Source organism: Bombus pyrosoma, linkage group LG11 (genome assembly GCF_014825855.1).
Source record: "Bombus pyrosoma isolate SC7728 linkage group LG11, ASM1482585v1, whole genome shotgun sequence".
Classification (NCBI taxonomy): domain Eukaryota; kingdom Metazoa; phylum Arthropoda; class Insecta; order Hymenoptera; family Apidae; genus Bombus; species Bombus pyrosoma.
In genome coordinates, this window is record NC_057780.1 from 16,100,602 (window position 1) to 16,125,637 (window position 25,036).

General features: G+C 37.2%; 1 protein-coding gene across 5 annotated transcripts; it reads right to left on the reverse strand.

The window, feature by feature from the left end:
- Positions 1-10,279: 10,279 nt before the first annotated feature.
- On the reverse strand, positions 10,280-24,943 carry LOC122572272 (katanin p80 WD40 repeat-containing subunit B1). Of its 5 annotated transcripts, none has more exons than XM_043737058.1 (15): positions 24,639-24,943; positions 24,223-24,353; positions 23,756-24,100; positions 23,491-23,681; positions 23,262-23,412; positions 23,023-23,186; positions 22,835-22,956; positions 22,582-22,635; positions 21,894-22,437; positions 21,510-21,744; positions 21,237-21,416; positions 21,096-21,172; positions 20,926-21,000; positions 16,902-17,021; positions 10,280-16,753 (listed from the first exon to the last, which is right to left on the reverse strand). In XM_043737058.1, exons 1-15 carry the CDS (start codon positions 24,670-24,672, stop codon positions 16,621-16,623), a joined length of 2,556 nt encoding a protein of 851 aa, XP_043592993.1. In that variant the 5' UTR covers positions 24,673-24,943; the 3' UTR covers positions 10,280-16,620. The 5 variants fall into 5 exon arrangements, with proteins under 5 accessions (XP_043592993.1, XP_043592991.1, XP_043592994.1 ...); XM_043737056.1 differs by having other exon boundaries at positions 21,510-21,810; positions 24,639-24,941; XM_043737059.1 differs by lacking the exon at positions 24,223-24,353 and having other exon boundaries at positions 21,510-21,810; positions 24,639-24,941.
- Between the last annotated feature and the right edge of the window lie 93 nt (positions 24,944-25,036).

A 25,036-nucleotide genomic window follows, 5' to 3' on the forward strand; every position in this document is an offset into this window, starting at 1 on the left:
TGGGGGTAAATTTACAAGGTGTTTCCTGTGGCGTGCCCTTTCTGTCAATTAAATAATGCAGCTGCGCCGTGCACGCGTGTCTGTTGAACGTTGTCCGAGAACCGAAACGTTTTCAATCCAACGAAATAACGAAAAAAAGAAAAGAAAGAAAGAAAGGAGGACGGGGCGATGGTCAACCTCTTCGATTATTCACGGAGGAAAGTTGACCATTCATGAAGGAAACTGACCGCCCATTCTACTGGACGCACCGGTAATTTTCCCTATCTCCCTAATTTTGCGAAGTGGACGCTATTGGACGGTCACTAGAATTGACTCTCTTTACTGGTACACCAATTTAAAGAACAAAATTATACGTTCTGTTGGCACTTCATTCTCGGTTCCTTTTAACGCTACAGACTAGTCTGTTGTATTGCGCAATATATTTGTAGAGAATAGAAACTTTGCGAGAAATGTACTTGACGCACAAGCCCATGATATATACAGATGTGATTTATATATATTTTAGTCGATTGTTGCGTTATAAAAAGAGAAGCCTGTAACCTACAACCTGTCACTTATCATTTTGCGGATATTATTAGTTAGCCAAATAATTGTACCTCCAAATACAGAAGTACATAATATGATTCCAAACTTTTAAATAATTACAAAATCAAACGATAATATCCATAGTAGAAATGCGGCCAGTTTCAGTATCCTTCCGATGGCCAAAGCCAACAGACTATGTTTTATCCGCGTAAACAACAATATTTCATCTTTCTCTAGAAGAAACACCACAGTAGACGAACAGTTAACAGTTACAAAAAAAAGCTAATCAAGGCACGGCCGCGTAAATATTCATTAAAGTCACATCCCCGACGCCAGAAGACAGAGAAAAGTCGCGAGAATATGGACGCCGTCGGCACTCGTCAAAGCTTTGGTTTTACGCTCCGTAGCAGCTTCTCTCTCCGGAAGCTTAAGCCTGACGGCGGTCCAAACAGTTTTTCGTCGTAATAAAACCGCGCTTACGTCGATAATAAAAGCCACCGTAGGCTCCGTTCTGTTTGTTTCTTCTGCCAGACGTCTCTGATGTCTGGTGGTGCTCGGAGGCCGATTAACGACGCCCCTTCCGCTTGTGGGAAACGACGACCGTTTTCCGCGACATCGGCTTCTTCTACCGAGAAATCCTTTCCACGCGATTCGAACGGCGAGCAACGTCTAAAATTACTCGTCTAAAAACGAGTTACGAGCCGATGGGACCACCGCAGGAAGTTCTAGGCCGAAGTCCATTCACGTGGAACTTGGGGCAGACTAAACTAGAGCTGATTAGATATTGAAATCCTTTATAATACTAAGTAATCTGAATGACTATACGCTTGTCATAATGGCAAAACTACAGACGTTTATAGTTAAGAATTATAGACCCTTAAATGTAGGATCGACAATGCAGAGATTTTTGACACGGATATACACATGTATATATGTACATGACATAAGTATCAAACATATTGAAGATCACTAAAACTCAACATTCTAGAAAGGAACGTCTTCTCGTAAAGGTAAATGTTTGGCAGGTAAACGAGGACAAAACCAATTAAAAATTGTATAAGGATCTTATATCTAAGGGAATTTAAATATGGGCTAGTTCCAGTTATGGTTGCTGTTTAACATTCTATAAAACTATACCTCACAATGTTGTCAAATCGTGTCACACAACTGTTTTTAAGATTATGTATCATTTTATGGCAGTGTATACTAAACAGAATGGACTATGCAAATTGTCTGAAACTCATTACCCCAAATCTTCTACCTGCAAAAATATCTAAAATTTAACAGCAATGTTTTCGCTCGCAAAAGAATCTTATTTCCCCAAATAAATCATTGTAAAAATGAAAGGAAATAGTTAAATGACACGGGAAAGAATGTATGTAGGTGAATAGCTCGGACGCCGTGTGCGCTTTACGAGCCCCATCTTCCATCCTGTGAACGATTGTACAGTGAACAATATACAAAACGTTAATATCCTGCGACGAGGAGTTAATGGACACGCTACGCGTAGCTTCCCTGTTACGTATTTAATCGCACATAATATATAGTCGGTGTAACAAGGTTATAACCGGGTGCAGGAAGGCTCGCAACCCCTTTCGACCGTTTTGCGTGCCTCCAAGAGCGGCCGTGTTAAACGTGACGAGGACAAATTGTGGATACCGTCGTCCCTTCGTCTCTTTGCCCTCCCTCGCTATATATATATACGTTTATTCGAGCCCTTCTTCCTTCACGTGATGGATGGTCCTACCAGGTGATGCACCCTCTCGTTAAAAACCCACCCCCGTGGAAATCTCTTCTATCTCCCTTCTTTCTTACGTCTCGATACGAGCTTCATCTCTCTTTTCTTTCTTTTTCTCTTTTGGATTTTGCAAGAGATTAAAAGGAATTACTTCTATTTTTTTGTGCGTTTGGAAAAAGGAAAGGAGATGTTTCAGATGGATTTAACCTTGTTCAGGTTAGAAGTCATGTTTCATTGAATCTGTTCGTTTTTCAGTGAAGCTGGATGACTCGTGTAGTCGAGAATTTAATCGTCTGCCATTCGTTCCGGCACGGGGGCGGGTTCATAAAAAGATCGTCGTCATCGGACAACGTGTTACCCTTTTATCTCGATTTCAAAGACGAACTGAGATTTCCCATAATACTGACTGATACTGACTGGGGAAAGGTAGTAACCGTAGCAAAGTGTAGAATGATTTTCTTTGTATTCCTGAATAGCTGTGAATATTTTACTTCTCGATTTAATGCAGAAAATATAATATTTCGCTAAAAACGTCAATATTATATTTACTAGCTTCAAATAAATCATTAACATTCTAGGCTGAAAGTCTTATCTTAAGTTGTTATAACATCGATTGTTTAAGACATTCGATTTAGATATTTAATCTGTGCTACTGACGTAATTGTTGAACTTTTTCGTGAATGTAGAAAATAGTTTAAAATAAAGAAAAGTAAACCGTCACAGGTGTTACGTAGGTATACATATATTATATTAGCATCTTTTCACACAACTGTACAAATCAGTACAGTGGAAAATCAGTTTCACAGGCGTTTTTGACCGACGTAAAATGATGTCAGGGTTCATAAAGTTAGCTGGCAATCTGGAGGGCCAACTCGTCGTGTCGACATAAGGTCATGCGATAAGCTGCTAGGCGCAATTAGGACAGGCAGCTTTATTTCCCTAATTCTCATTTTAATCAAGGCGATGCCGTGTTTGTGCCGGGAGCCAGCATTGTCTTTGCCGTACTTTTGTGTCGCACGGATGAATAGGCCCCTTCCGGAACTCGTAATCAGCCGTTACGCGCCTTTCAATTACACCCACGTTAAACCGTTTAAATGGTACTGCTTAGGGTAGCGCCTTCTTCGGATACTTTTTCTCTTTCAATCCGTTCCATTGGTTCTTTCCTTCTTCTAGTTCCAGTCGAGAAATCATTAAATCTATTTCAGCCACAGATAATTGTTTCCGATCCATGAATTTTCACTGAAAAAATTTAGTAGAGAAATTCGATGGAGAATTTTATCTCACTTTAAATATCTAGGCTATTAATATCTGTTTCCATTAATACACACGATCTTTGTTTGGTGAAGTGTATTATATAAAATTAGTCAAGCTAGGATATTATAGAACGATGTGATAATGTTTTACATTAGAATAGACAACGAGTGACATGGATTATATAAACATACTGGCAGTAAGGTGTAAAAGCACACAGAGATTATGGAAAGCCGTGTTTGAAACGTGGATAAATATTGAACTATTTTCCAAGTTTAAGGGGAAAAAGTTGAAAGAGGAGCGGTCAATTCATCGATCATTTGTTTGACTTTGCACGCGTGCTCCAGCCGGAAATAGAAAATAGTTCTCGTGTCTGTTTGTCGACCCTGTTTGCGCAATCTGACCCTTCAGGACCTCTCCACGGAGGTTTTCAAAGAGGTCTGAAGAGATCCTCAAAGGATCGAGAACGCAGATGTCTATTTTGACGCGACGAGCCGCCTCGGGAGTCACGATTTCTCAAGTGGTACAATTTTCCCTTCCAATATCCCCTTTGCTACTTCAGTGAGACAAACTACTCACAATTATCCTCACAATTAGTCCTCTATCATAATTTACAATTTTTACTATTGAGAATCTTTAACGCTACAACTATCCAACCAGTAAAAATGACTGGCATGAAATTTTTAATTTTATTTAACATAAAATTTCAATCCCTCGTCCCAGCAGTTTCATCCAATTTGTTCGTTTTCAAGTGATTATCGATGGAACGAAACGGAGTATACGGAGGAAAAAGAAACGAAACCAACGACGAAGGGACAAAAGTGAAGAAAAAAGATAGTGGATCGGACGGAGCTTCCTCGGAGAAGCTCGATTACATGCTTACTTTGTCTTTGTGAATGGAGTAGGACGCTGGTCATGGTGATCGTGCATCGACCAGCAACAACGAGTACAACGACGAGAAAATGGCAACAGAGCATCAGCGTCAAGCCGCATAAAAGAAACTCACCAATTCACATTATTTCTTTTCTTTTCCGCTTTCATTGAATTCTTATATTTGCACATTGTAATATCGATAGAATTGAAATGATGCGATTAGAAGAAGATGTTTGCTAACTTGTAGTATTTTTAGAAGAACAAATCCAATAATTTATTCTTCGATTAATCGTGGAACACGAGTTGATTCGCAAATGAAATTTCCTGGGATCTCTTGGATATAGTAATTTCTTCATTTATGGACCTCCTATTTTGTAATTGTGTCATGTTAACGGACACTGTCGTAATTAAGCCAAAGAAAATTCGCTCTTTCAAGTATTTTCAACCCAATTGTATTTTCCTCTCTTTCCCTAAATTTCTCAAATTTAAGAAAAAAAAAAGAACTTTTTGTTCCTCCTGTTCTTCCGTTAAAGATTTTCTTAAGGCATTAAACATCTTTCTTTTCATTAAGACGTGAGTGTGATTCAGGCATAAAAATTCGAGAACTGCAGCAGGGTTAAGGTCGATTCTATACCGGGGCAAACGAAGGAGGATCCTCCGTCTGCCGTTCTATCCACCATCTCAAAATGGAGAGAAGTCGGGTGAGTTTTTTTCCACCGGTATCGATTCAAGACGGCGTATAATTCGATATCGATACCGTAATCCTATATCTAAGAGGTACACGCAAGGTCTCGTCACGTTGATCGCCGACCACGCGCATCGGTTGACAATGCTGTCGACGATACGCGGTGGCCAGACGATAACGGTTCGCCTTTTGCGGATGCTGGACAGCTTGCTGGATCGCTGGAGCGAATTTGCGGTGTCATGGAACATTATTTCAACGCAATCGGTCGACTCGCGAATGCGGCCGATAACTATGCCAATTTTACCACTGAAACAATGCTGCACTGTTCCTTTGTCTTTCTAAATAGCGGAATATAGAATGTTTAAGATGAATCGTATTTTGTTATAAAACATTAGTGTAATATTTTATCGCAAATAAATATCATTAATACTATGTGTTCAGTTTCAGGACTGAGTCCCTTTTATCTTGCGGAAAGAACTGTTTCTTATTAATTATTATTATTGTACGTACATATTAAATCCAAAGTGCTAATGTTTATGAAAGGAAAAGGCCCAAGTGAGGAAGAAGAGTGGAGATGGCGGGATGAGAAGGTGGAGGAGGTGAACTTTGAATTTCGTGAACAAGTTGTTCATTTGAAGCTGACTTCAAATACATTAGATTTCATCTACAGAAGAATACAGGGTTGGATATATGGGATGCAACTAAGAAGACGATGATTGTAACGAAACAGACGTGGGGACTAGGATAGAGGAGATTCAGAAACAAACTTTGGAAGAAGAATAGAGATCTTTCAAGGTCTGGTGAACAGTATAACGCTGTACACCGCGGAATCAACGGGCTAGGAAGAGTTTCAAGAACTGAAGGCCAGTTCACTCAAAAATTTGATTTACAAACCAGGTACGTAAAATGGACGTTAGATTTGGAGTTTAATGCCCCCACGTGCAATGATGCCGATATATGTATAAGAACATATACGACGAATAAAATAAGGATCGGAGCAGAGAGGAGAGCAGTAAGACACGAAGAGCGAACGAAAACGACGGAAGGGAACGAAATAATTATGGAATGCTGGAGAGAGATCGATTCGAAACCGGAGGAGAAAATATCAAAGTGGGAGAGGGCTAGAACGAGGAACACATAGACAAAACCTAACTGCAGGAGGGACAAGGGAAAGGATGCTCGCGGATGATTTGGCACAGATAGAAATGAAGAAGGGCAGGGACAGTATGAAGAAATCGTGGCAGGAAAATATGACAAGAAGTATAGGAAAATTAGAGAAGAAGACAGAGTGAGCAAAGTATTTAAATTAAAGAAATACAGGGAAACAAATCAGGCAATGATCGCAAGATTTAGATGCGTAAATGAAGAAAGAGCGAACAAATACTGGAAAAATTTCTATAGACTAGTTTCTGAGTTAATAATAAGAAATTTCCTTCTTTTAAGCAAGCAATGTTATTTAAGTTTTTGAAAGTAAGTTAATGTATTCGCCTTTTGTTTTGTAGAGTTAGCGTTATTTTTTGTTTCTGTTTCGTGTGTGTGTGTGTATTTTTTTTAAGGAAGATTTTATTCACAAACGTCCTTTTCCAAAGTCAGAAGACAAGAAAAATAAACTACTGCTAGTACTACTACCACTACTACTATTAAATACATTTATCGTTTGGTTAATTAATAACTTACTATAAATATTAGTATAATATTTTGTTCTACTCCTAGAGTATATTAAAAAGTATTATTTATACACAAAGAATGCTTCTCTATCTGTCTCCTCGCAAGAATCGAATTTCTCCCAGCTTTGAGACTAAATTCGTGGATTCTAGAAGTCTTCACTGAGATATACATATATATATATACACTCGTGGAAAGGAGCACGTGCTAGCTCGTTTCTTACGTACGCCTGCCAGCTGCAAATATCGTGCAGAGGTCCAACGAAATCCACGCGTCGTGCACGCATATAGAGTAACGGAGAACACGGGATCCATCTGGCGTGTGCGTGACCTCCTTGAATTATCGTGACTCCTGGCCAACACTTTAGGACTCCACTTTAGCCATTTCCTATTTCATCCTTTTCATACATTCCTTCGAGAACCTGACTGACGTCTACCGAGAACTGCAATCGTTTCTCGTATCCAGAGAAATATGTAATAACGCCATTGTTATTTAAATCGTATGAAGCAAAGATATAGAGTCTAGAGAAAAGAATCTTCAATCCTCCTCTTTTCGTTTCTCTAAATATAAGAACAATAAGTGTGTGCATATTGTATAAGCTGCTACAGATGGTACTGAACAATATATACGTACATCTTTTTGTGGAACTTTCTCCTAAACGTTCCTCGTTATATTAAAGCTTGACGTAAGTACATACCTCAAAAAAGCCATGCAACATACAGAGAATTCGGATACGGTTTCAGTTTCTGTTGGTGACAGGCTAAGAGCCTAGACAATAGCTCGAAAAAGAGATGCTATCGATTAACTATGCGAAAGTACCGCCTTTCCTCTCCTTTCCTTTGTCCCCTTTTCATTCCGAGTACATCCTCCCTTTCTCGAACCGTCCCCTCTTGCTGAAAATTTCACGTACACCCCGTAGATTTCACGTATACGCAACTAAGAGGAAAGAGGGGAACTATTCACCCCTCGTGGCTGTTTCCATCCCTTACCTATGGCCAATCGTAGCTTGTGCACGCCCAGTGACGTCAGTTTTACCCCTCTGCATCGTAATTAGCCAATCCCATCGCCGGATGGCCACCATCCAACCCCTGGCACAAATATATTTACGAGCCAATGATTTCTATAGTATTCGACTGGGCCTCTATAATTTAACATATATATCTGTGTGTATGTGCGAACACGCGTATCGTGTGTCTAAATTGCAAAAGACAGGAACGGTACAATGGTCCCTCCATCGTTTTGCTTTTTTCCCCTGGGTCGTAGTTCGTTCGAAGAATATTTCGTCCCGTTTCTGGCCTCCCGTTCTTCTGGATCTTTTTTACTTGAAATGGTATTCCTATTTTAAAACATTATTTTTAAGCGATCTCTAGGATAAAAAATTATAGGATAATCATAGATCAAGGAAATTATAAATTGTTACCTAAGCTATTACACGTTCTCCATTTCTACAGCATTTCGATAGGTCATTTTGAATGGTTTCCATGAGTTTTCTTTATTATATTCATTTAAAAGAGGAAAATTATAGATAACATTAGTCCATATCAACGTGTTCATCATTTCTACTTTCTTATCTCATCGACTCGCGTTATAGAAATTTACAAACACATTTTCAAGGTGTAACAGTATAAGGCGCAAGACATTTGCTAATATGTAGTGCTCCCCTCCTTTTTCCTACTTGTTCCTTTTTGTTGTTTCAGAGAGTGAAATTATTTATATGAAGCATGGCCAGAAAGCTTTTTCTAAGAGAATTGAAAAACGACTAACGCAAGAACACGGCAGTTAGAGGACGTGTGATTTTGTAATAGAATGATGTATGTGAATTATGTTCTGCGAAAAGTTCGTGTTTCTTGGCGGTCGAGTATTCGCGAATACGTAAATATTTCAACTTCACGGGTTATTTCGTCGTTTGATTCTTAATAAATTAATATTATAATTATTTCTATATCAACGGTACGTAACACTGTTGCGTCTTGTTCTTCCATTTCCTGAGAAAATTCCGCTAACTATGAGTCTTTACTATCGGCATACTCTACATCGTGTGCAGCGTTCACAAAGGAAACTAAGAAGAGAGAAAAAAAAAATAGAGAGTTGAATGAGCTTCCTCTCCATGAAGAAGATCTCCAGCAGATAGTGATTACGCACTACAGAGTATACGATGACGAGAGGAGAGTCGAAAAAAAAAAAAAAGAGAAGAAAACGAGAAGAATGGCTCTGAAGATCGATGACAATAAAAGACGCGAATGCTGATGTGTACACGAATCATTGATTCCAGAGCGTAGGTGTATTTGAGTATCGCTTTCTACGGTTAGGGATAATCCGCTTACGCGGGGCTAGTCTGTCGTTCACGTCGTTCACGTCGTCCTTGGTGGCATTGTTGCCGGCGTTTTGTGAGAAAACAGCATTTTCGACGCTCGAGGTGGCGACAAGAAGAGAGCTTAACTTATCTCCGTCACAACAAGAACGGCCGGCTTTCCTTTCATATTCGAGAATTCTTATTTTCGTCGTTAGATCCCGACAGTGCACCTGACTCGCCGTTGCGACATCCCTGCATGAATTTCAAGAAACAGCAAAATTTTACTCAACCGTTTAATTATAAATAATATCATCAGTATATTCTTGAAATATTTTCCATTAATTTTTATCTTCATTAATGTCTTCATTTAATAAATGATTGAACATTTCAGAAAAAGCCGAGAAAGTATCAGCTCATATTGTAGCAGAAATCTGGCTATATGAACTCTATTTAGTCGAACGAGATTTTAATTATATAATATTCAATTAGTAAATTCCCGTCGAATGAATCCATTTATTTCAACTCTTATTATATCACTCGGAAGTTTCCATTGCTTTATCGTTATACAAATTATACGATCTCGATTTGTTTTCATCCGAGGTAAAAAGAAAATTGTTTCACGTGCATTTTCGATATAACGATAGTCCGTTTCGGCCACAGTTTTCATTGATATGATTTCTCTGATCGATGAAGGGTTGTAGGACACGGTTACCCCTCTCCGTGCTCTTATAATCCCATGAATACATAATCTAGATGCAAACAGCCGGCACGCGTAGCTCGTTTTAGAACTGCCGTGATATTTCACGGATTACGAATATTTGCACTTCGTTTCACGGTATCTCGATCGTCGTACCGACTTTTCCATGCAAGAATCTTGATCGGCGATGACACTTCCCTCTTTTTTTATCGCCTGCAGTCTCGTGTCTCTTTTGTCGTCTAAAAAAATTAGACGTAAGGTGATGGATGAGTTTCATGGAGGATTTAATCGATCGTACGACAAAGATTCGATTTTTTTAGTTTCGCACCGTGTAAATGCTCCCCAAGCGAGTCGGATAATTCTCGGACAAACTCTTTATACGTTCTATGTTATTCACATATTATCACATATACAATATGTTCAATTTATGATAATTTTCTGTTATACGAAAGGGAAACTTATGAATGTAAATTTTCAAAATTTTTCGTTTCAGTAGAATTATTGTCCTGGTATATTTTCTATCAAATGGAAAGGAAGTAATTAGTGTAAGCCTTTTAAATTTTCAGTAGAGTTATTATTTGTTCTCAGCTGTCCATACGCGGACGTTCAGTTTGTTCCGTGGCCGATCCTTAAACGCTAAGATTAGTTTTACGCGTTAAACGAGGAACGTCGCATGGGAACGAAAAAATTGATAATTGTTAAAGACAGCCAAAAAGACAAGCTCGTTGAGTTACAAAATGATTGAGTTCACTGCGAAGAATCTTACAAAATCATTTCCCTCTGTGTATCTTGATTTCAGCACACTATAAATAGTGAATATACAGGATATTCCGCGAGCAGATCATAAATTTTGTCAGCATGTCCAGAATGTTATTCCAAGTAGAAAATGTGTCGATTCATCTTCGTTTTCTAGATATGGGAAATGTATTGATACAAAGCGCAAATAATGATCAGATGTATCGCAGCTACTTAACCTTTTGATTAATTATTTATTTGAAATTGTGCGACTTCATGCATCCTTACATAAAATTATTTGAGCCACTTTCTCGTTTTTGATATTTTTCCTTGCTCGACCCAAGACACGATATTTTCCCATTTTCTCATTATCATATAAAAAACGCGAAGACATTTAAAATGTTGAAGCTTATAGCTAACAGACTGAAATAATCCTACATACATCATTATGTACATAACATTTTTCGTTTAGAATGGCTCTGTAAACATGCTGACAAAGTTTATCAGTTTCGTAGTGGAACACTTTTTATCTATGTATATATATATATATTTTTTTTTTGATAAAATTGGACTCACTGTTATTTTCTACTTTCACAGAGGGATCACAATCACGCGTTAAAATTAAAATTACATTAAAGAAAAAGCGACGGTACTACTCTAAAATTATACCAATTCATTGCTTACACTACATTAACACTAATTAGGCTTAGTAGTAAAGTAAATTTATTAGTCTAGATGTGAATGATCCAGGCCTATTGGAAATTGCATAATATAATTATATAGGTTTCTATTAATTATTAATTATCATAATATGTTATTACTATTATTATATCGTTATTAATCTTTAAAAAAGATGTCAGTCCAACGAGAACTCGAATATAGGAAAATTTTGAAATTTCATTTAAACGTAGTACCGTCTCGCACAAGTTCTCTCGAGACATGCGAAAAACCGAACAGATAAAATAATATAATTAAACACATCGTCCCTGCGCGTTCTTCACGGGCCTTTAATCCTTTGCACTGGTGCGATCGCAAATAGTACGAGGAAATAGTACAATTAGTATATATAGAAAATATCGTTATTGTTATTTACATTAACGTACAAAACTAGAACGTTCTAGCAGACGATTAATAGCTTCGTATGATATTAATCTTCGTCCTATAACCATACGTCCTCATCAATGAACCATTTTGTAATTAATTGCATTATGTATATCATTCGTACGATTACAGTATCGTGATCGTAATTTATTATCGTAATTATTAGTCGATAAAAATCCCTTAACAATACAAAACAAAAGATAGAACGAAAAAAGAATTTTAATTCTTCTTTGATCGTCTTCCACATAATATCTCTATAATAGACGTAGCAATAGTCTTCATAATTAAAAAATAAACGGAAAAGAAAACAGTGTCTTTCTATATACGATTAAACTGGCACGATGGAAATGGTATACAAAACAAGAACAAGAAGATAAAATAAGAAAATGCTTATAATAAAACGATCTCTACGAGCTATGAGCATGTGTGTTCATAACGCGTGGGCGATCGGAATCACTTGTAAGTTACAATCTATATACTTTACGTTCGATTAATCCTAAATTACAATCGTAAGCTCTACTACGATATCTGTTCGGTGTGTCGAGTTACAATTAATTGAGCGTAGACAGCTCGTAGTATTTGTTCGTTAGAAGTGCAAAGGCTTAAACAACGAAGGCGATTTACGTATATGTATGTATGTACATTGTGGTCGAACAAGAGGAAACCCGATTGTTTCCTCGTGCATGAGGATGCGCTTCGTCAACTCTTTGTTCAACTTGTTAACACCTTGGCTATGAAATACTATCTTCCTCGCTTCATTGGACAGCTCACATTCCTTATAATAGATGGATTAATGTCGATCGATCCAAGTTTATTAGAATAATTAACACTTTTCAATGTTATCTCAAATTGGAATTAAGATTCTATTATATAGATATCTTTTATCCATTTTTATATCTATTTACTGAATTAAATATCGTAGCTTCTTTTCGTATGGAAGATTAAGCTTTTTCAAAAAAACTTTGTGATTATTGAAAAGTTTCATCTTATCAACTTGGATCACAAAGGATTAACAATAAATTTCGATGGAAGGGGTTTTAAACGTTTGAATCCCAAGTGAACTCACATGCGGCGATTAATTGCAAAACATTGGAAAAATATGTAAAAATGTTGTAACAATCATAGCCAACGTGTTAATAGCGCATCCGGAAGTTGATGACCGAAGGAATAATACGCACACTCACACTTCCTCTCGTGGCTCTCGCACTTTCTCTCCCTTACAAAAATACGGTTGGACGGAACTGACGACGAGTTAATCTCCTCGTGCTTTCTCTCTTTTATTTTTCTCTGGATTCGCTCTTATTCTTTGTTTCTCTTCTCTTATTTCGTCGCTTGGTTAAAACGACGTTAGATTGTGTATCGAAGATTGAGTTTTGAGCGCTCCAATTCGTTCCTTTGCCACCTCTGTTCCATCGAGAATTCTACGGGATCGAAGAAGTATAAACGACAGTTAAAAACAATGTTCAATTCCTTTTTTCTCTATTCTTTTCCAAAAGATTGTTCTACGAAGATTCTAAGAATCTCCAAAAGATTCTTCCGTAAGAATCACATAAACAAAAGTAAAATTAAGAAGCTTTGAATCCTCGATTAAAGTCGTCTTTCAAAATCGAAAGCTTATAAAGTTAGTGTAAAAGTGTACAAAGACTGATATGCAACAGGATCACAAAAAATATCGATATTTCAGCAATAAAGGTAATTTACTTGATCACATGGTATAAAAACAGGTTATTGATAAAATTCGTATGAGGATGAAAGATATCGTACATTTTCTATAAAGTGTTACATATCCGTATGAATTCATCCAACTTCCTCGTAACGTAGTAGTTACCGTTTTGGTGTTGAATAAAGTATATGACAACTTTGAACACACAAAGATGATCGGAGTGTACGGTTCGGTCTCCGATGGGATCGCTCAAAAGTTTCGTTGATAAAAAAATACTGATTAAATAATCGAAAAATACAATGATTAAAACAAATACCTCTCAACATTAGTTTTCTCTTTTTCTTGCTTAAATACATCTACGAGAAGGGATTCTTAAACTATAAACGCAAAACGCGCGTCCCTCCAGATAAAATACGTTTTCTCTCGTTAAATTTTAAAAAATAACGCTACGTAATCTTTTTTTTTTTCTTCTTTCGTTACATTCATCGATCGATTGCTTCTCTGATCCCAAAGATTATCACTGGAACAAGATGTCGAAAGGTTTGCAGTACCTCTACGACGTGCAAAAAAATGAAATCCAAAATCTCTGAAAAAACATCCTCCTTCCAAATATTCAATAATGATTTCTATGAAATATTATTGTATGCGGTTTGTAAAAGCTATGATACGAATGATTTCACCTTTTGCAATCTCCGATTGCGATAATATAAAATATCTTAGTTCGTTTCATTTCGAAAGAATTTCATTTTCGCTTCCGTTTATCTCTCGCATTTTCCTTTCGTTTCATCCACACAATTTTCATTTCAATTTTGAACCATATTGAACGATTAATTTATCTTCTGCTATGAAATTTCTCGTAATGCGGTCTTTAGAAACTTGAGATAACTCGCTGGTGAACGGACGAAGAGTAAGACGGATAAAGGGAACAAGTTAAGCCGGCATCACAGGGACCACTGAAAAAGAGACGAGAATCGAACATAGGGGACAGTGAAAGAAACGTTCTGCGCGTGGAACGATCGATTCGTCCCGCACTCGAACAAAGAAAATTCAAAACGATCTTTGGATTCGTTTGTTCAACGAGATCTTCGTGTTTCTTCCGTAACTACATATTTAACTTTTCCGTCCTTCTTTTTGAAACTTCCAATTTGTTTCAATTTATGCTCGCTTCAAAACCTCTTGTAAAATTCTGAAAATAATATATGTAAGAGTAAAGAATGTAATAAACAGAAAAATATATTGTGTTGTAACATAAATTCATCCTAGTTTTATCTTTATTTGCAAATAGAGGAAACGAGACGAACATATGTTACAACCTAATAATAAAGAGAAGATGAAGTAAAATATTCTCGTCTCCTTTTCGAATAATTATCCTTAAATCGCACATCACTCTGTTTTCGTGTCGTCGTCGAATGATCGAACTTCGAAGGAATCATTTTAGTTTTCCTCTTTGCGCTTCTTTCACTCACGAGGAGCTTCGACACAATTTTTTTCTCTCGTTTGTATATTCGTGCGACATATCAGGGATTTCAAGACATACCTACAATTAGAGTACCTTCTTTTTTCCTTTTTTTTTTTTTTTTTTTATTAATGAACGGACGCAAATGGCTCTTGCAAAAATACAATTTGTTACTTTATCTCTTTCTGTTACTTCTAGAAAAAAAGTGTTACTACCTATTTTATATTTCTTAATTAACTCACTTGTCGTTAAGCATCTTCGTCTTTCTCTTCTCACGCGTGTTTGTGTATCTTATAGATTCAGTTGGGGTTACTCGCTTGTATAAATCAACACAAGACTGGCAAGAAGGCCGTCAATAATACCGCAGTGTCGTATTTTCTCGCGGACGCGTGAGAAATTACATTGAGAAAAATTTCATCTCCGCGACGCCGTTTTATTCTTATTCGTATTGTCCGCGAAGCAACGCGTGCATCAAATTTTATATACATGCATATATAGTGCAATATATCATACAGAGTACAGCACGTAGTATAAAATGGCAGAGAATGATCTTACATGTAAAGATGAACCGAAAATAAAGAATAGAATTTTTTCATTTGAAGCCCCGTTTTTTTGAGAAAATTCAATTTATAAATTTATTTGGGTATGTATACACTTCACTATTTTTCCGTCTATTTTCTTATCTATAAATCATCTGGTATGGATTGTATTTCACTTTTAAACTGTTTTCTTTACTTGCAGCCTGTTTCCGTTGGTCAAACAATCACAGTGGTTTCTTATAACAACTATGAACATAATTTTGTTATAACTTGTCTTGTAACAACCATTGGATTTTACCTGATCATACAAACAGTGTAGTACAAAATCAAGACAGCTTTCTGATTCGGAAAGTGTCGAAAAGAACATTACTTTCATCGTTCAATAATGTGTACGTAAGACAGTATTTATCATAATACTGCTTATTAGTATAAATACTAAATCCGAATATAATCAATTGCATGCGTACTTTATAGAATTTCAGTGTCGACCTTCTCATAAAACAAGATTTTAATACTAAAACTCGACAAAAGCTAACATTAATTTTACCAGGAGCAGTTGTACATTTTAGTAGCCAAATCGTATTTTATAATAAACCCGTAATCCGCCAATTTGATAGTTCTAGCGTTAAGCGAAAAAATTGTATTCTTCACTCGCAACTAATTTTCACATCTAAAATCACACCCTGCCTCACCGTATTGCACGTTCTACCACATCCTGTATAATATAATATTTTACAATAATCATCAGTTTAACATCTTTATATTCCAAGCATCGATCTCTACCCCGAGAAACTTCTAAAATTCGGATCAACAAATTAATACAGCAGTACGCGACAGTGGAAATTTTTCTCGTTCAGACTTCACTGTTCAAGGTATACCCGTTTCTCTGTTTTAAAAACAGGCTGACTACTCTTGTGCACGTAGGGCCAGCAAACGTTGTATACAATCTCGATAACGTGCATCGAGTTCATCGTCAGCATTCAATCGATATAACATTGACTCTAAGTCTCTTTGTCGATTGTTTTCATCGTGTAATTAAAAAAAAAAAAAAAAAAAAAAAAGAAAGAGGGAAGAAAATCTCTTTTTCTTCTTTCACAGCATTATTTTCACATCATCGGGTCGTCAATCTCGCAGGTGTTCCACGGTACTCGTTTGTTTCCCTTGGAACGTGCCGCCAATCGGATGCTAGGACTCGAAAGGCCGAGCCGAGGAAAGAAGGAAGAAGCGATTCTCGACGAACCGATCCGCCAAGCTTTCCTGAATAAAGCAGCTCGAAAGCGCGCTGATGATTCCCCATCGTGGTCAATGTACATCTGCTTCTCTTTACTCGAGCTTTCTCGATTTTTTGTCAGGTAACGACGAGTCTGGCGGTCGAGTTCACCAAATGCCTCAGCCGTGGTCACTCGAGACTTCGTATTAATACGACCATCTCGCGGAACAAGGCACCCAATTTACCTGGTGTCGTCTGTTTCTTCAATAGAACACCTCTGATCGTCGAGAGCTTCTCGTAACAGGAGAGGCACTTGTGGTATCTGCGCATATAAAATCAATTCCTTTTCACTTATATAGTTTATAGTAGCAATACTATTTCTTTATAATCAGATGGGAGGAGGGGTAGTTAAAAGGCGGGGAAAAGAATAATCGGATTTTGTTGGGATTTAAAAGGTAAAATATACTCACCGTTCTTCTCGCGAGACGTCCACGCCGATCGTGTGAAGTGGAGCTTCCACGTTCGACTTGATCACCGATGCGAAATTTCGTAGAATTAATCTCAACCCCGAACATCCCACTGTTATGTACCTGAAACAGTAATAAAGAGAAAGCCGACGTATTATTTATAGCTTTTTATTGAAAATCTTCTTCAAGAATTTCTTTAATTCTTTTACTTTCAACATCAAAATAGAAGAAAATTCTATAAATCACTAATTAATCATTGCTCGATATTCTACAACGCTGATTTCGAAAAGTATGCCAGATTCACAAAAGAGCAAAGGATGAGAAAGCCTGGATCCTGGCACCCACCGGTGCTTGTCACGGCTAGTTTGTTCCAAAACGTGTTATTACCCCATAACGATGCCAATAAATAACGAAAGGCACGAAAGGCTTGGCCCCGCGATTCGACACGCTCGCTTTCGACCGGCGATAAAGGGTTTGCGCGAGCTCCCGTTCGAATCAGCGAGACGAATCCGCGCACCGCCTCATAAATGTTCCATATAACGTCCAACGTTCGTCTCTCTACCTTCTACGAACATTCTGTATCACGATCGCCCACGGGAAAGTACACTTTTCCCATAAAAATCTTCTCAATCTATTATTATTAAAATCTATTAACTATTATATAACATTATATAAAATTATTTCTCGCCAATACGATTCTGATGCTCGTAAAGGCACGGAAATAATGTAATGTGTAATATTTGTATCTATATAGAGAATTTTGTTCTAAATTTCCAAACCTTCGCGAGCGCGTGTATACAGATTCCTCTATTAACTTCACCTACGTACGAAAAATTTTCCAAATTTGAATTTGTGAAAATCTTCATTTCCTAGATTGATAGCTTCGATTATTAAATTTTCATCTTTGTAGAAAAAAATATTTCTTTTAAAAATATCTTTCGTACTTATAAAAGGTTCAGAGGGAGGGGAGGTATCGATGATGGTGTGGAGATCCCTTTATCGCGTGGCACGTGACGTCGGATCAAATATTTCTCGACGTGCTCTTTTTTTTTCTCACGAACCTACTACCTTTGACCAGGACGAAAGCCCGTGACGAACGAGCCGTGAAAATGCCGAGTAGTTATATGCAAACTGAGCTGCATTACGACACCGAGATGTGTATATTTAGCTGGCAATTTCCTGGCTGGATTCACCCTTTCGATAATCATCGTACCATAACTCGAAAGTACCATAATCAGTGCGAATTCATGACAAGTTCGACTTTAGAGATTCAAAGTTCAATTTTCAACAAATGATACCTGTTTTAAGAGAATTTATTTGTCTTTACCATTAATCTGTATACAATACAGTAATCTTAATTATTTGCCAGTGGCAAATATATTTTTTCACATTTGTTTCAGGACTAGATTGTCTATGCACAAGACTAATTTTATTACTGCGCTAGGCTTTAAGAAAACTCTGAGAAGGAAAGATTATCTGACGCGATTAAATGATGAAAGAAACACACGTTACTAAACTAGATTGATCTTAATTGTCTCGTTTCGCGATATGTACTTATCGGCCGTAAAATCTTCATTAGAGCTACTTTATATTCCTAAAAGTCACAGTTTTCTCATAAATTTCACGACCAATGAAAGTGTACGACTTGATAATTAGTTTATTTTCGTTTCAAGCTGATCATAGAGCGAAACAAAGGCAGAAAACGGCAATAGATAGAGAAAAATGGGTACGAAGGCGCACGAACTCAATTATTGCGTCGAGTAATTGCGAATGGCAGCTGCTGAGCGACCAACAAATTAGTCTGAATTCACTTTTACGGTATCGGCTATTTTCTGAACGGACGTGGTCAACAACCATAAACGCTCGGCAAAAAGCAGAAGAAACGAGAAACTTGTACTTGCGTGTTAACAAAATATCTATCTGCACGTAACATTCTTTTGTTTTAATGACTTTCCAAATGCTCATTCGTGCTCGGTAAATTTTTATATCCTAATTGAGATTTGAAATTAAAAATGCTAATGCACGATTAGTGACTTCTAATTAATTTTGATTAGAATGTAACGTGTAATAATATGTAAGGCATAAATTAAGATTTTCAAACATTTTTATAATCAATAATAAATATGGTAATCAATAAATTTTTAGATCCTAATTGAGGTTTAAAATGAAATGGTAATTTATGCGTGTGTGTGTGTAGTAATTTCTAGTTCATTCTGATTAGAATATTACGTCAATATTAACTTCCAATTAATTCGAATATAGGACGTAACATTGGTGATAAAATGCATGACTTTAACGAATTGTAAGATTTAAAAGATTTGTACAATCACAGATAAGGTAATCAATAATTTTATAGATCTTAACTAAGATTTACAATGAAAATGGTAATTCGCGGTTAATCATTTTTAATCCATACTGGTCAGAATATTTCATCGGTGATAAAATAGATTCTAACTAAGATTTAAGAGATATTATATTAACTAAAAGAATATGATAGGAAAGATAAAAGATTAAAAGACATAGTTCTTGACAAATTGTACGATAATCATTTTTCTGTTGCTTTTTTCTTTCTAATAATAGCAATGACAAATAAGGAGGCAAAACACGGAGACGATGATGGTCGCAATAAGTGGCGGCATAACGAACGGAACGGCAATTTTCCGGACTGGTAAACTCGCATTCTAAACGGATGTGCTATTATTAGATCACTGGATTATAGAATTGATATTTGTTTCTCGTCCAATTAACATAGGAAAGTTTCCTGTAATTATCTAAATCTATTTAACTAGAAGGATTTACTCTGATCAAATTTGCAGAGACCAACCGCAAAACGATTCTGTAAAGCTGAAATTAGAATAATCCAAATATGATTCCATAAATATGATTCCATTCATTGCCCAATGAAATTCATACTTTCTTTCTTTTAAAGGAAGATTAAGACGGAGCAACGAGATATATGTGGCGCGCAATCCACTCGACGTTAATAGGCGTGTACAATTTATAATGCGCATTGTGTGCGTAATTAGAGGAAGAATGGGCAGGAAGAAATGGATAACCAATGCACACGTGAAAGGAAATGCTCGTTTCTCGTCACGACAGCGCAATAGCAACAGCTTGTAACTGAGCACCGGTTAATTACATTGTTTCGAGCATCGATCGAACGAGCTATTGCCATTCTTCTGCTTCTTATCTAAAGCTGTTGTCAAAAAATAATTTACAATCGAATTATTATCGTGTTAACATTTGGATTGATAATTTTTTCATACTTTGAATAAACACCAATATCAATAACGTTTACGAACGAAAGTATGCTTTTCAAGAATGCGTCACAGCCATATCCAACTTCCTACGCCATCATTAATATTCATGATCGGCTGTCAGTGCCAAGAAAGAAAAGGACTTACTGTCCGTAACTGTCCATAGAGTGCGTCAACATATGCGTGGCCCTTCGAGTTTTAAGATTCAACAATAATACCCGCGACAGCCGAGGATTCGAAGCTCGAATTTGCATCTGCCACTATCTTCCATTGTTTCGGCTAATTTTCGTGAACCCTTCTTCTCGCCTCGTATTTCCCTGTTCGTTGAATTAGCCATTCCCATACAGGCAGCCGTGTTACGTGAAGTGTACGCGACCCCACTCGAAATACCCTGTTTACCCTCTCATCCGCCATTCGAGAACTCACCCCACACACAGGGGTGTCTCGATTTTCTCTAATTCACCAACCGTGTTGTGTTTCACGATAGAAATTGAAGTAACGTTAGAGGATACGCGTGAATAGGCATGTGTTTCAAACTTTTAATCAATATAGAAGAAAAAGAGAAGGAAAAATAATAATGGGATGAGAAATGATCTCTTGAAGAATTTGAAGGTTTTTTAGATCTCAATAGTTTCTATAAAAGCGTGAAATATGAAAAGTAAGTGATTCTTTCGTAAGTTGTAATTAGAGACATTTAAAATGGGAAGTAAAATAAAATAAAAGTTGTGAAACAAGAAATAAAGAAGTGTTAAAGAAAGATTTTTACTCACATTTCATATTTACTTTGTAGTAGATCACCAATTGGACCAAGTAGAGAGTTACAGAGATCCAAGTTCCACATAGTCCTGTAAATAAAAAGTTGAAGAAAATAAAAAAACAAGTTATAAGAACTCAGAAGTCAATAATGTTCTTCAATTGTTCGTGAAATCATATTACTTACGGTTTTAATGTCAGTATCCCCAATAGATCCACGATAACTGAAAGATCGTTCATCGCTACAGCAGATTCCACCGCAGCCTGAAAATTTACAATCTTGTCTTAGCTACTATTTTACGTACAATAATGGAAGTTGATCAATTACCTTAAGATCTTTATTGTGCCACAAAGAGTAAATAATTTGTAAAGAACGATGACGACTTGTGAGTACTGCCATCATCGATTCATGACCACGCATCATGCTGTTGAGTACCTCGGCTTCTGACATTTCATTAAGAACTCCCATTTGCGAGAAACCCAAACCAGTTGAAGTTGCAAAATGATTCTATAAAAAAAAAAAAAAAAGGAAAGACAATGCCATTTTATAAAGTTAATGTTTAAAACACTTTTATTTATCGACAAAATAGTAAAAACTCACTGGTAGAAAAGTTTCAACGTCCAAGCCGTAAGGTTTATCGGCGCTTATGGGGACAAATTCGCCTTTCTCCGTATTCTCGATGTTGGGCCTTATTTGAGACGCACGGACCTCTAACTTAGGATTCGGGGGCACTTGAGCTTTATTTGCTTTCTTTATAACGAATGTCGTGGTTGTGGAAGCGTTGCGCGCGGACAGCGACGTTGAGGTAGCAAAGTTTCTGTTCAGCGAAGTAGACCTAGATTGCGCAGAATTTGGCCTGTTTAACGCAGGATCGGAGGGGCTGTGCCTTATATTATTAATTCTGCAAGAACGTTAAACGCGTTTCCGATAATTGTCACTATTGTATAATATGCTAATATTTACGCTTCAAGTATCTATACTTACTGTACCGGGTAATCGCTTTCGTAACCCTGTTCTCCATCTCTGCAGCTACTCTGTCTTTTCAAGTAATGCTTAGGAGAATCCGGGCTAGGTGCTCTGTTCTTTAGTTTTCCATCATCCATTACTGGAAGAACAGCAGCCATTGGTGCTACACGTGGCGTCAGCGTAGAGTTTGACCTTTGCGGGCCCAAAGGTTGTGGAAGTGTTCCTATATCATTGGTAGGACCGCTCTTTTTCCCAGGAAGAGGCGTAATGTTTTGTCTTAGAGGTGGTATAGACGCGAGATTTTTTGATGTTCTACCAAGACCGTTATTTGCTTGAAGGTTTGCTTTTATTTGGCTAGTACTCGTAATTGCATTTCTTTGAACTGGCGGCGACGATTTAATCGGTTGAACACGAACTGGTACGGGTTTTGTTAACGATAACGTTGGTGCGGGTGGAGGCGGAGATGACGGTGATGAGATAGGCGGAACTTCTTCTGTATCCACCGTATTTAAATTTGACATTGAGGTAGAAAGATTTTGTAGTATCTGTGGCTGTGTAGGATCTGTAAAAAGAAAGCACGCGAAACGATGTAAAGTTGAACTCTTTATGTAAACCGTACAACTATTTGTACACTGGTATTCATGCAATATCGGAGTAAGAGAAGAAAATAGGTAAGAAGATAGGTTTGCTTTAAGAGAGAACTCACCTACATCTTGAGGCTCCGGGAAAGCCTCAGGTTCTGGAGGTGGAGTGCGAGACACTGAAACACATCGTGCATAGCATGCTCATTCACAAACCATACAGCAGAACATTCAAATTTTAAATGCGTTTATATTTTCAGAGTCGTGATTGTAGGTGAGTAATTAAGAGTTAGAACAAAAAGAGAAATTGAATATATTGTGAGACACAGATCTTGCAACAAAGAATGAGTAATGGTTACAATTTTATATTGTACTTACATGACCTGTTAGGTTGAAATATGTCATGATATTCAGTGACATTAGGAATATCTGCATATGTTGCTTCATCTTCAGGATCAGTTCCAGACTTGTCTGCTTCTTCTATGGTTCGTACATCTAATCTATAAGCAGAACATTAGGTATAAAGAAACATAAGAAAATACATGACAATTATTTATTAAACTTACGTATGTTTTTTTAATCCAGGTGGCCTTTCCCTAGAAAAACTTTTCCTTAACGAATTCCCATGACTAAATGGAGAACCGGATGTTGATACTCCCCCTAATGGAGCAATTTTCTTTAAGTCACACACGTACAAAACAATGTTTGCAGTGTGAAAACTTGCACCAATCTAAGTAACCAATAAACAAAATTCTTAATTCATAAATTATTATGTATACGGGAAATCAGTTAACAACTATCTTACCAGTTGATTTTGAGCGATGGCTATATCCTGTACCTTTCCCCAGCCAGTCGGGACTGAATCTAATGTTCTGCCTGGTTCCCAACCATAAACTTTTAATACATCATGGCAACCAGCAAAAAGACATTCTCCACCCTGACTGAAGTAGAGACATCTATCCAAAAGAAAAAATATTTATAAATTAGAGGAAACCTTTTGATAGCAATGAATATTCTACAGAGTTGGTAAATACCTGATTGCAGAGGAATGACTTTGATCTGTAGAAGACACGAGTTGAAAAGATTCCAAATCCCAAAAGTGAACTGTTCTGTCTGCACTTCCACTGGCTAGTAAGAATTCATGAGGATGAAATTCCACTGTTGTTGCTGGACCTCTGTGTTCAGAAAACTCTCTTAACTGTCTACCAGCCCTTAAATCCCATAACTAATTCAAAAAGAAGGCATTGATTACTTATATTAATTGACACTATTTCAAAATAGGATTTATATAACATTTACCTTAACCATTCCTTCTTCTCCTGCACTAGCAATCCACTGACCATCAGGACTAAATTTTAAACTATTTACCATCCTATTGTGCCCTTTATAAGTGAAGATACAACCTTTCCTTCGGATATCCCAAAGTTTAATAGCAGTGTCTAAACTTCCTGATGCTAATAATTCTCCATAAGGATGAAAGTCCATACAACGTATACCTGCTTTGTGCCCAGTTAATGTACGGGCTAATTTAGCATGCTCTAGGTCCCAAATTTTTAATGCTCCCGTTTGCGAGCCAGCACATACTAAATCTTCTGTCTGTCCAAATCTTACGCATTCTATTGGAGTGGTATGACCACTCAGGCTCTGTAAACCAACAAGTCAGGATTATACAAATAATAAATTAAACACTATAAAATTGAACTATAGCATTCCAACTGAAATATTCCTTTTAATGAACCAATTGCAGGTAAAAAATGAAACTGTACCATAATACAATTCTGTTTTCCAACTGCCCATAGATTCACTTTTTTATCATCACCACCAGTGACCAAAACGCGTCCAGATTTGTGACCTAGCGCCAGGCAATTGACATTGGACGAATGGGCAACAAAATCCTCTGTACAAGGAGAAACAGATCATTCTTTCAAAATGACCTGAACAAGATGTCAGCTACTAATGACATCATAAAGACAGTATATTTTCGGTTTGAAAAAGGTTATGACCATAATAGGAAGATGCAGCGAACAGTTAATTATTGGATCTTAACGAAGGATTTGTAAACACGAATTGTTTACTTATCTCAGGGGAGAAAGAGCGCCAGAACGGAATCCGTTAGATGCACACCGAACCGACTGATGTATTAAATAAAGAATATACAACTGCGAATGAGACAATCACTTACGGAGTTTCCATGACCTCTTCGTGGACGAAGCCATATTCCGGGACCACAGGATTGCGTTGTGCACGACTTATTTGGCAACGACAACAATTTGAGATTTCAGCTTGCAGATGCACAATTTTTTTTTGCTCGAATTCGTAGGTAACATTTTTACTTAGTGTTATTATTCAGTGCAGGAACGATTATTCAACGGGGCGGCAGCATCTCGCCGCGTTCTGGTCCTGAAGGCAATCCTTTCCTTGAAACTTCTGACCGTTTTCACAAACCGTTCGTTCCACCTCTTCGTCGTATCTCATTTCTTGAATCTGCCTGTCCGTGGGTAGCGCGAACTAACGTGACGTTGAAAAATATCGAAGTTCTGTTTCTATCGAGATTACGTTCCAATCGATCGCACCAGATGT

What these genes read in the sequence shown, in the direction of transcription:
- LOC122572272 (XM_043737056.1), bottom strand. Translation starts at nt 24,672, where the DNA reads ATGGCTTCGTCCACGAAGAGGTCATGGAAACTCC. An exon ending in CCTGGATTAAAAAAACATAC is followed by an intron (nt 22,957 to 23,022) that starts GTAAGTTTAATA and finishes TTCTGCTTATAG; the next exon opens with ATTAGATGTACGAACCATAG. An exon ending in GGGATACTGACATTAAAACC is followed by an intron (nt 21,001 to 21,095) that starts GTAAGTAATATG and finishes TTTTATTTACAG; the next exon opens with GACTATGTGGAACTTGGATC.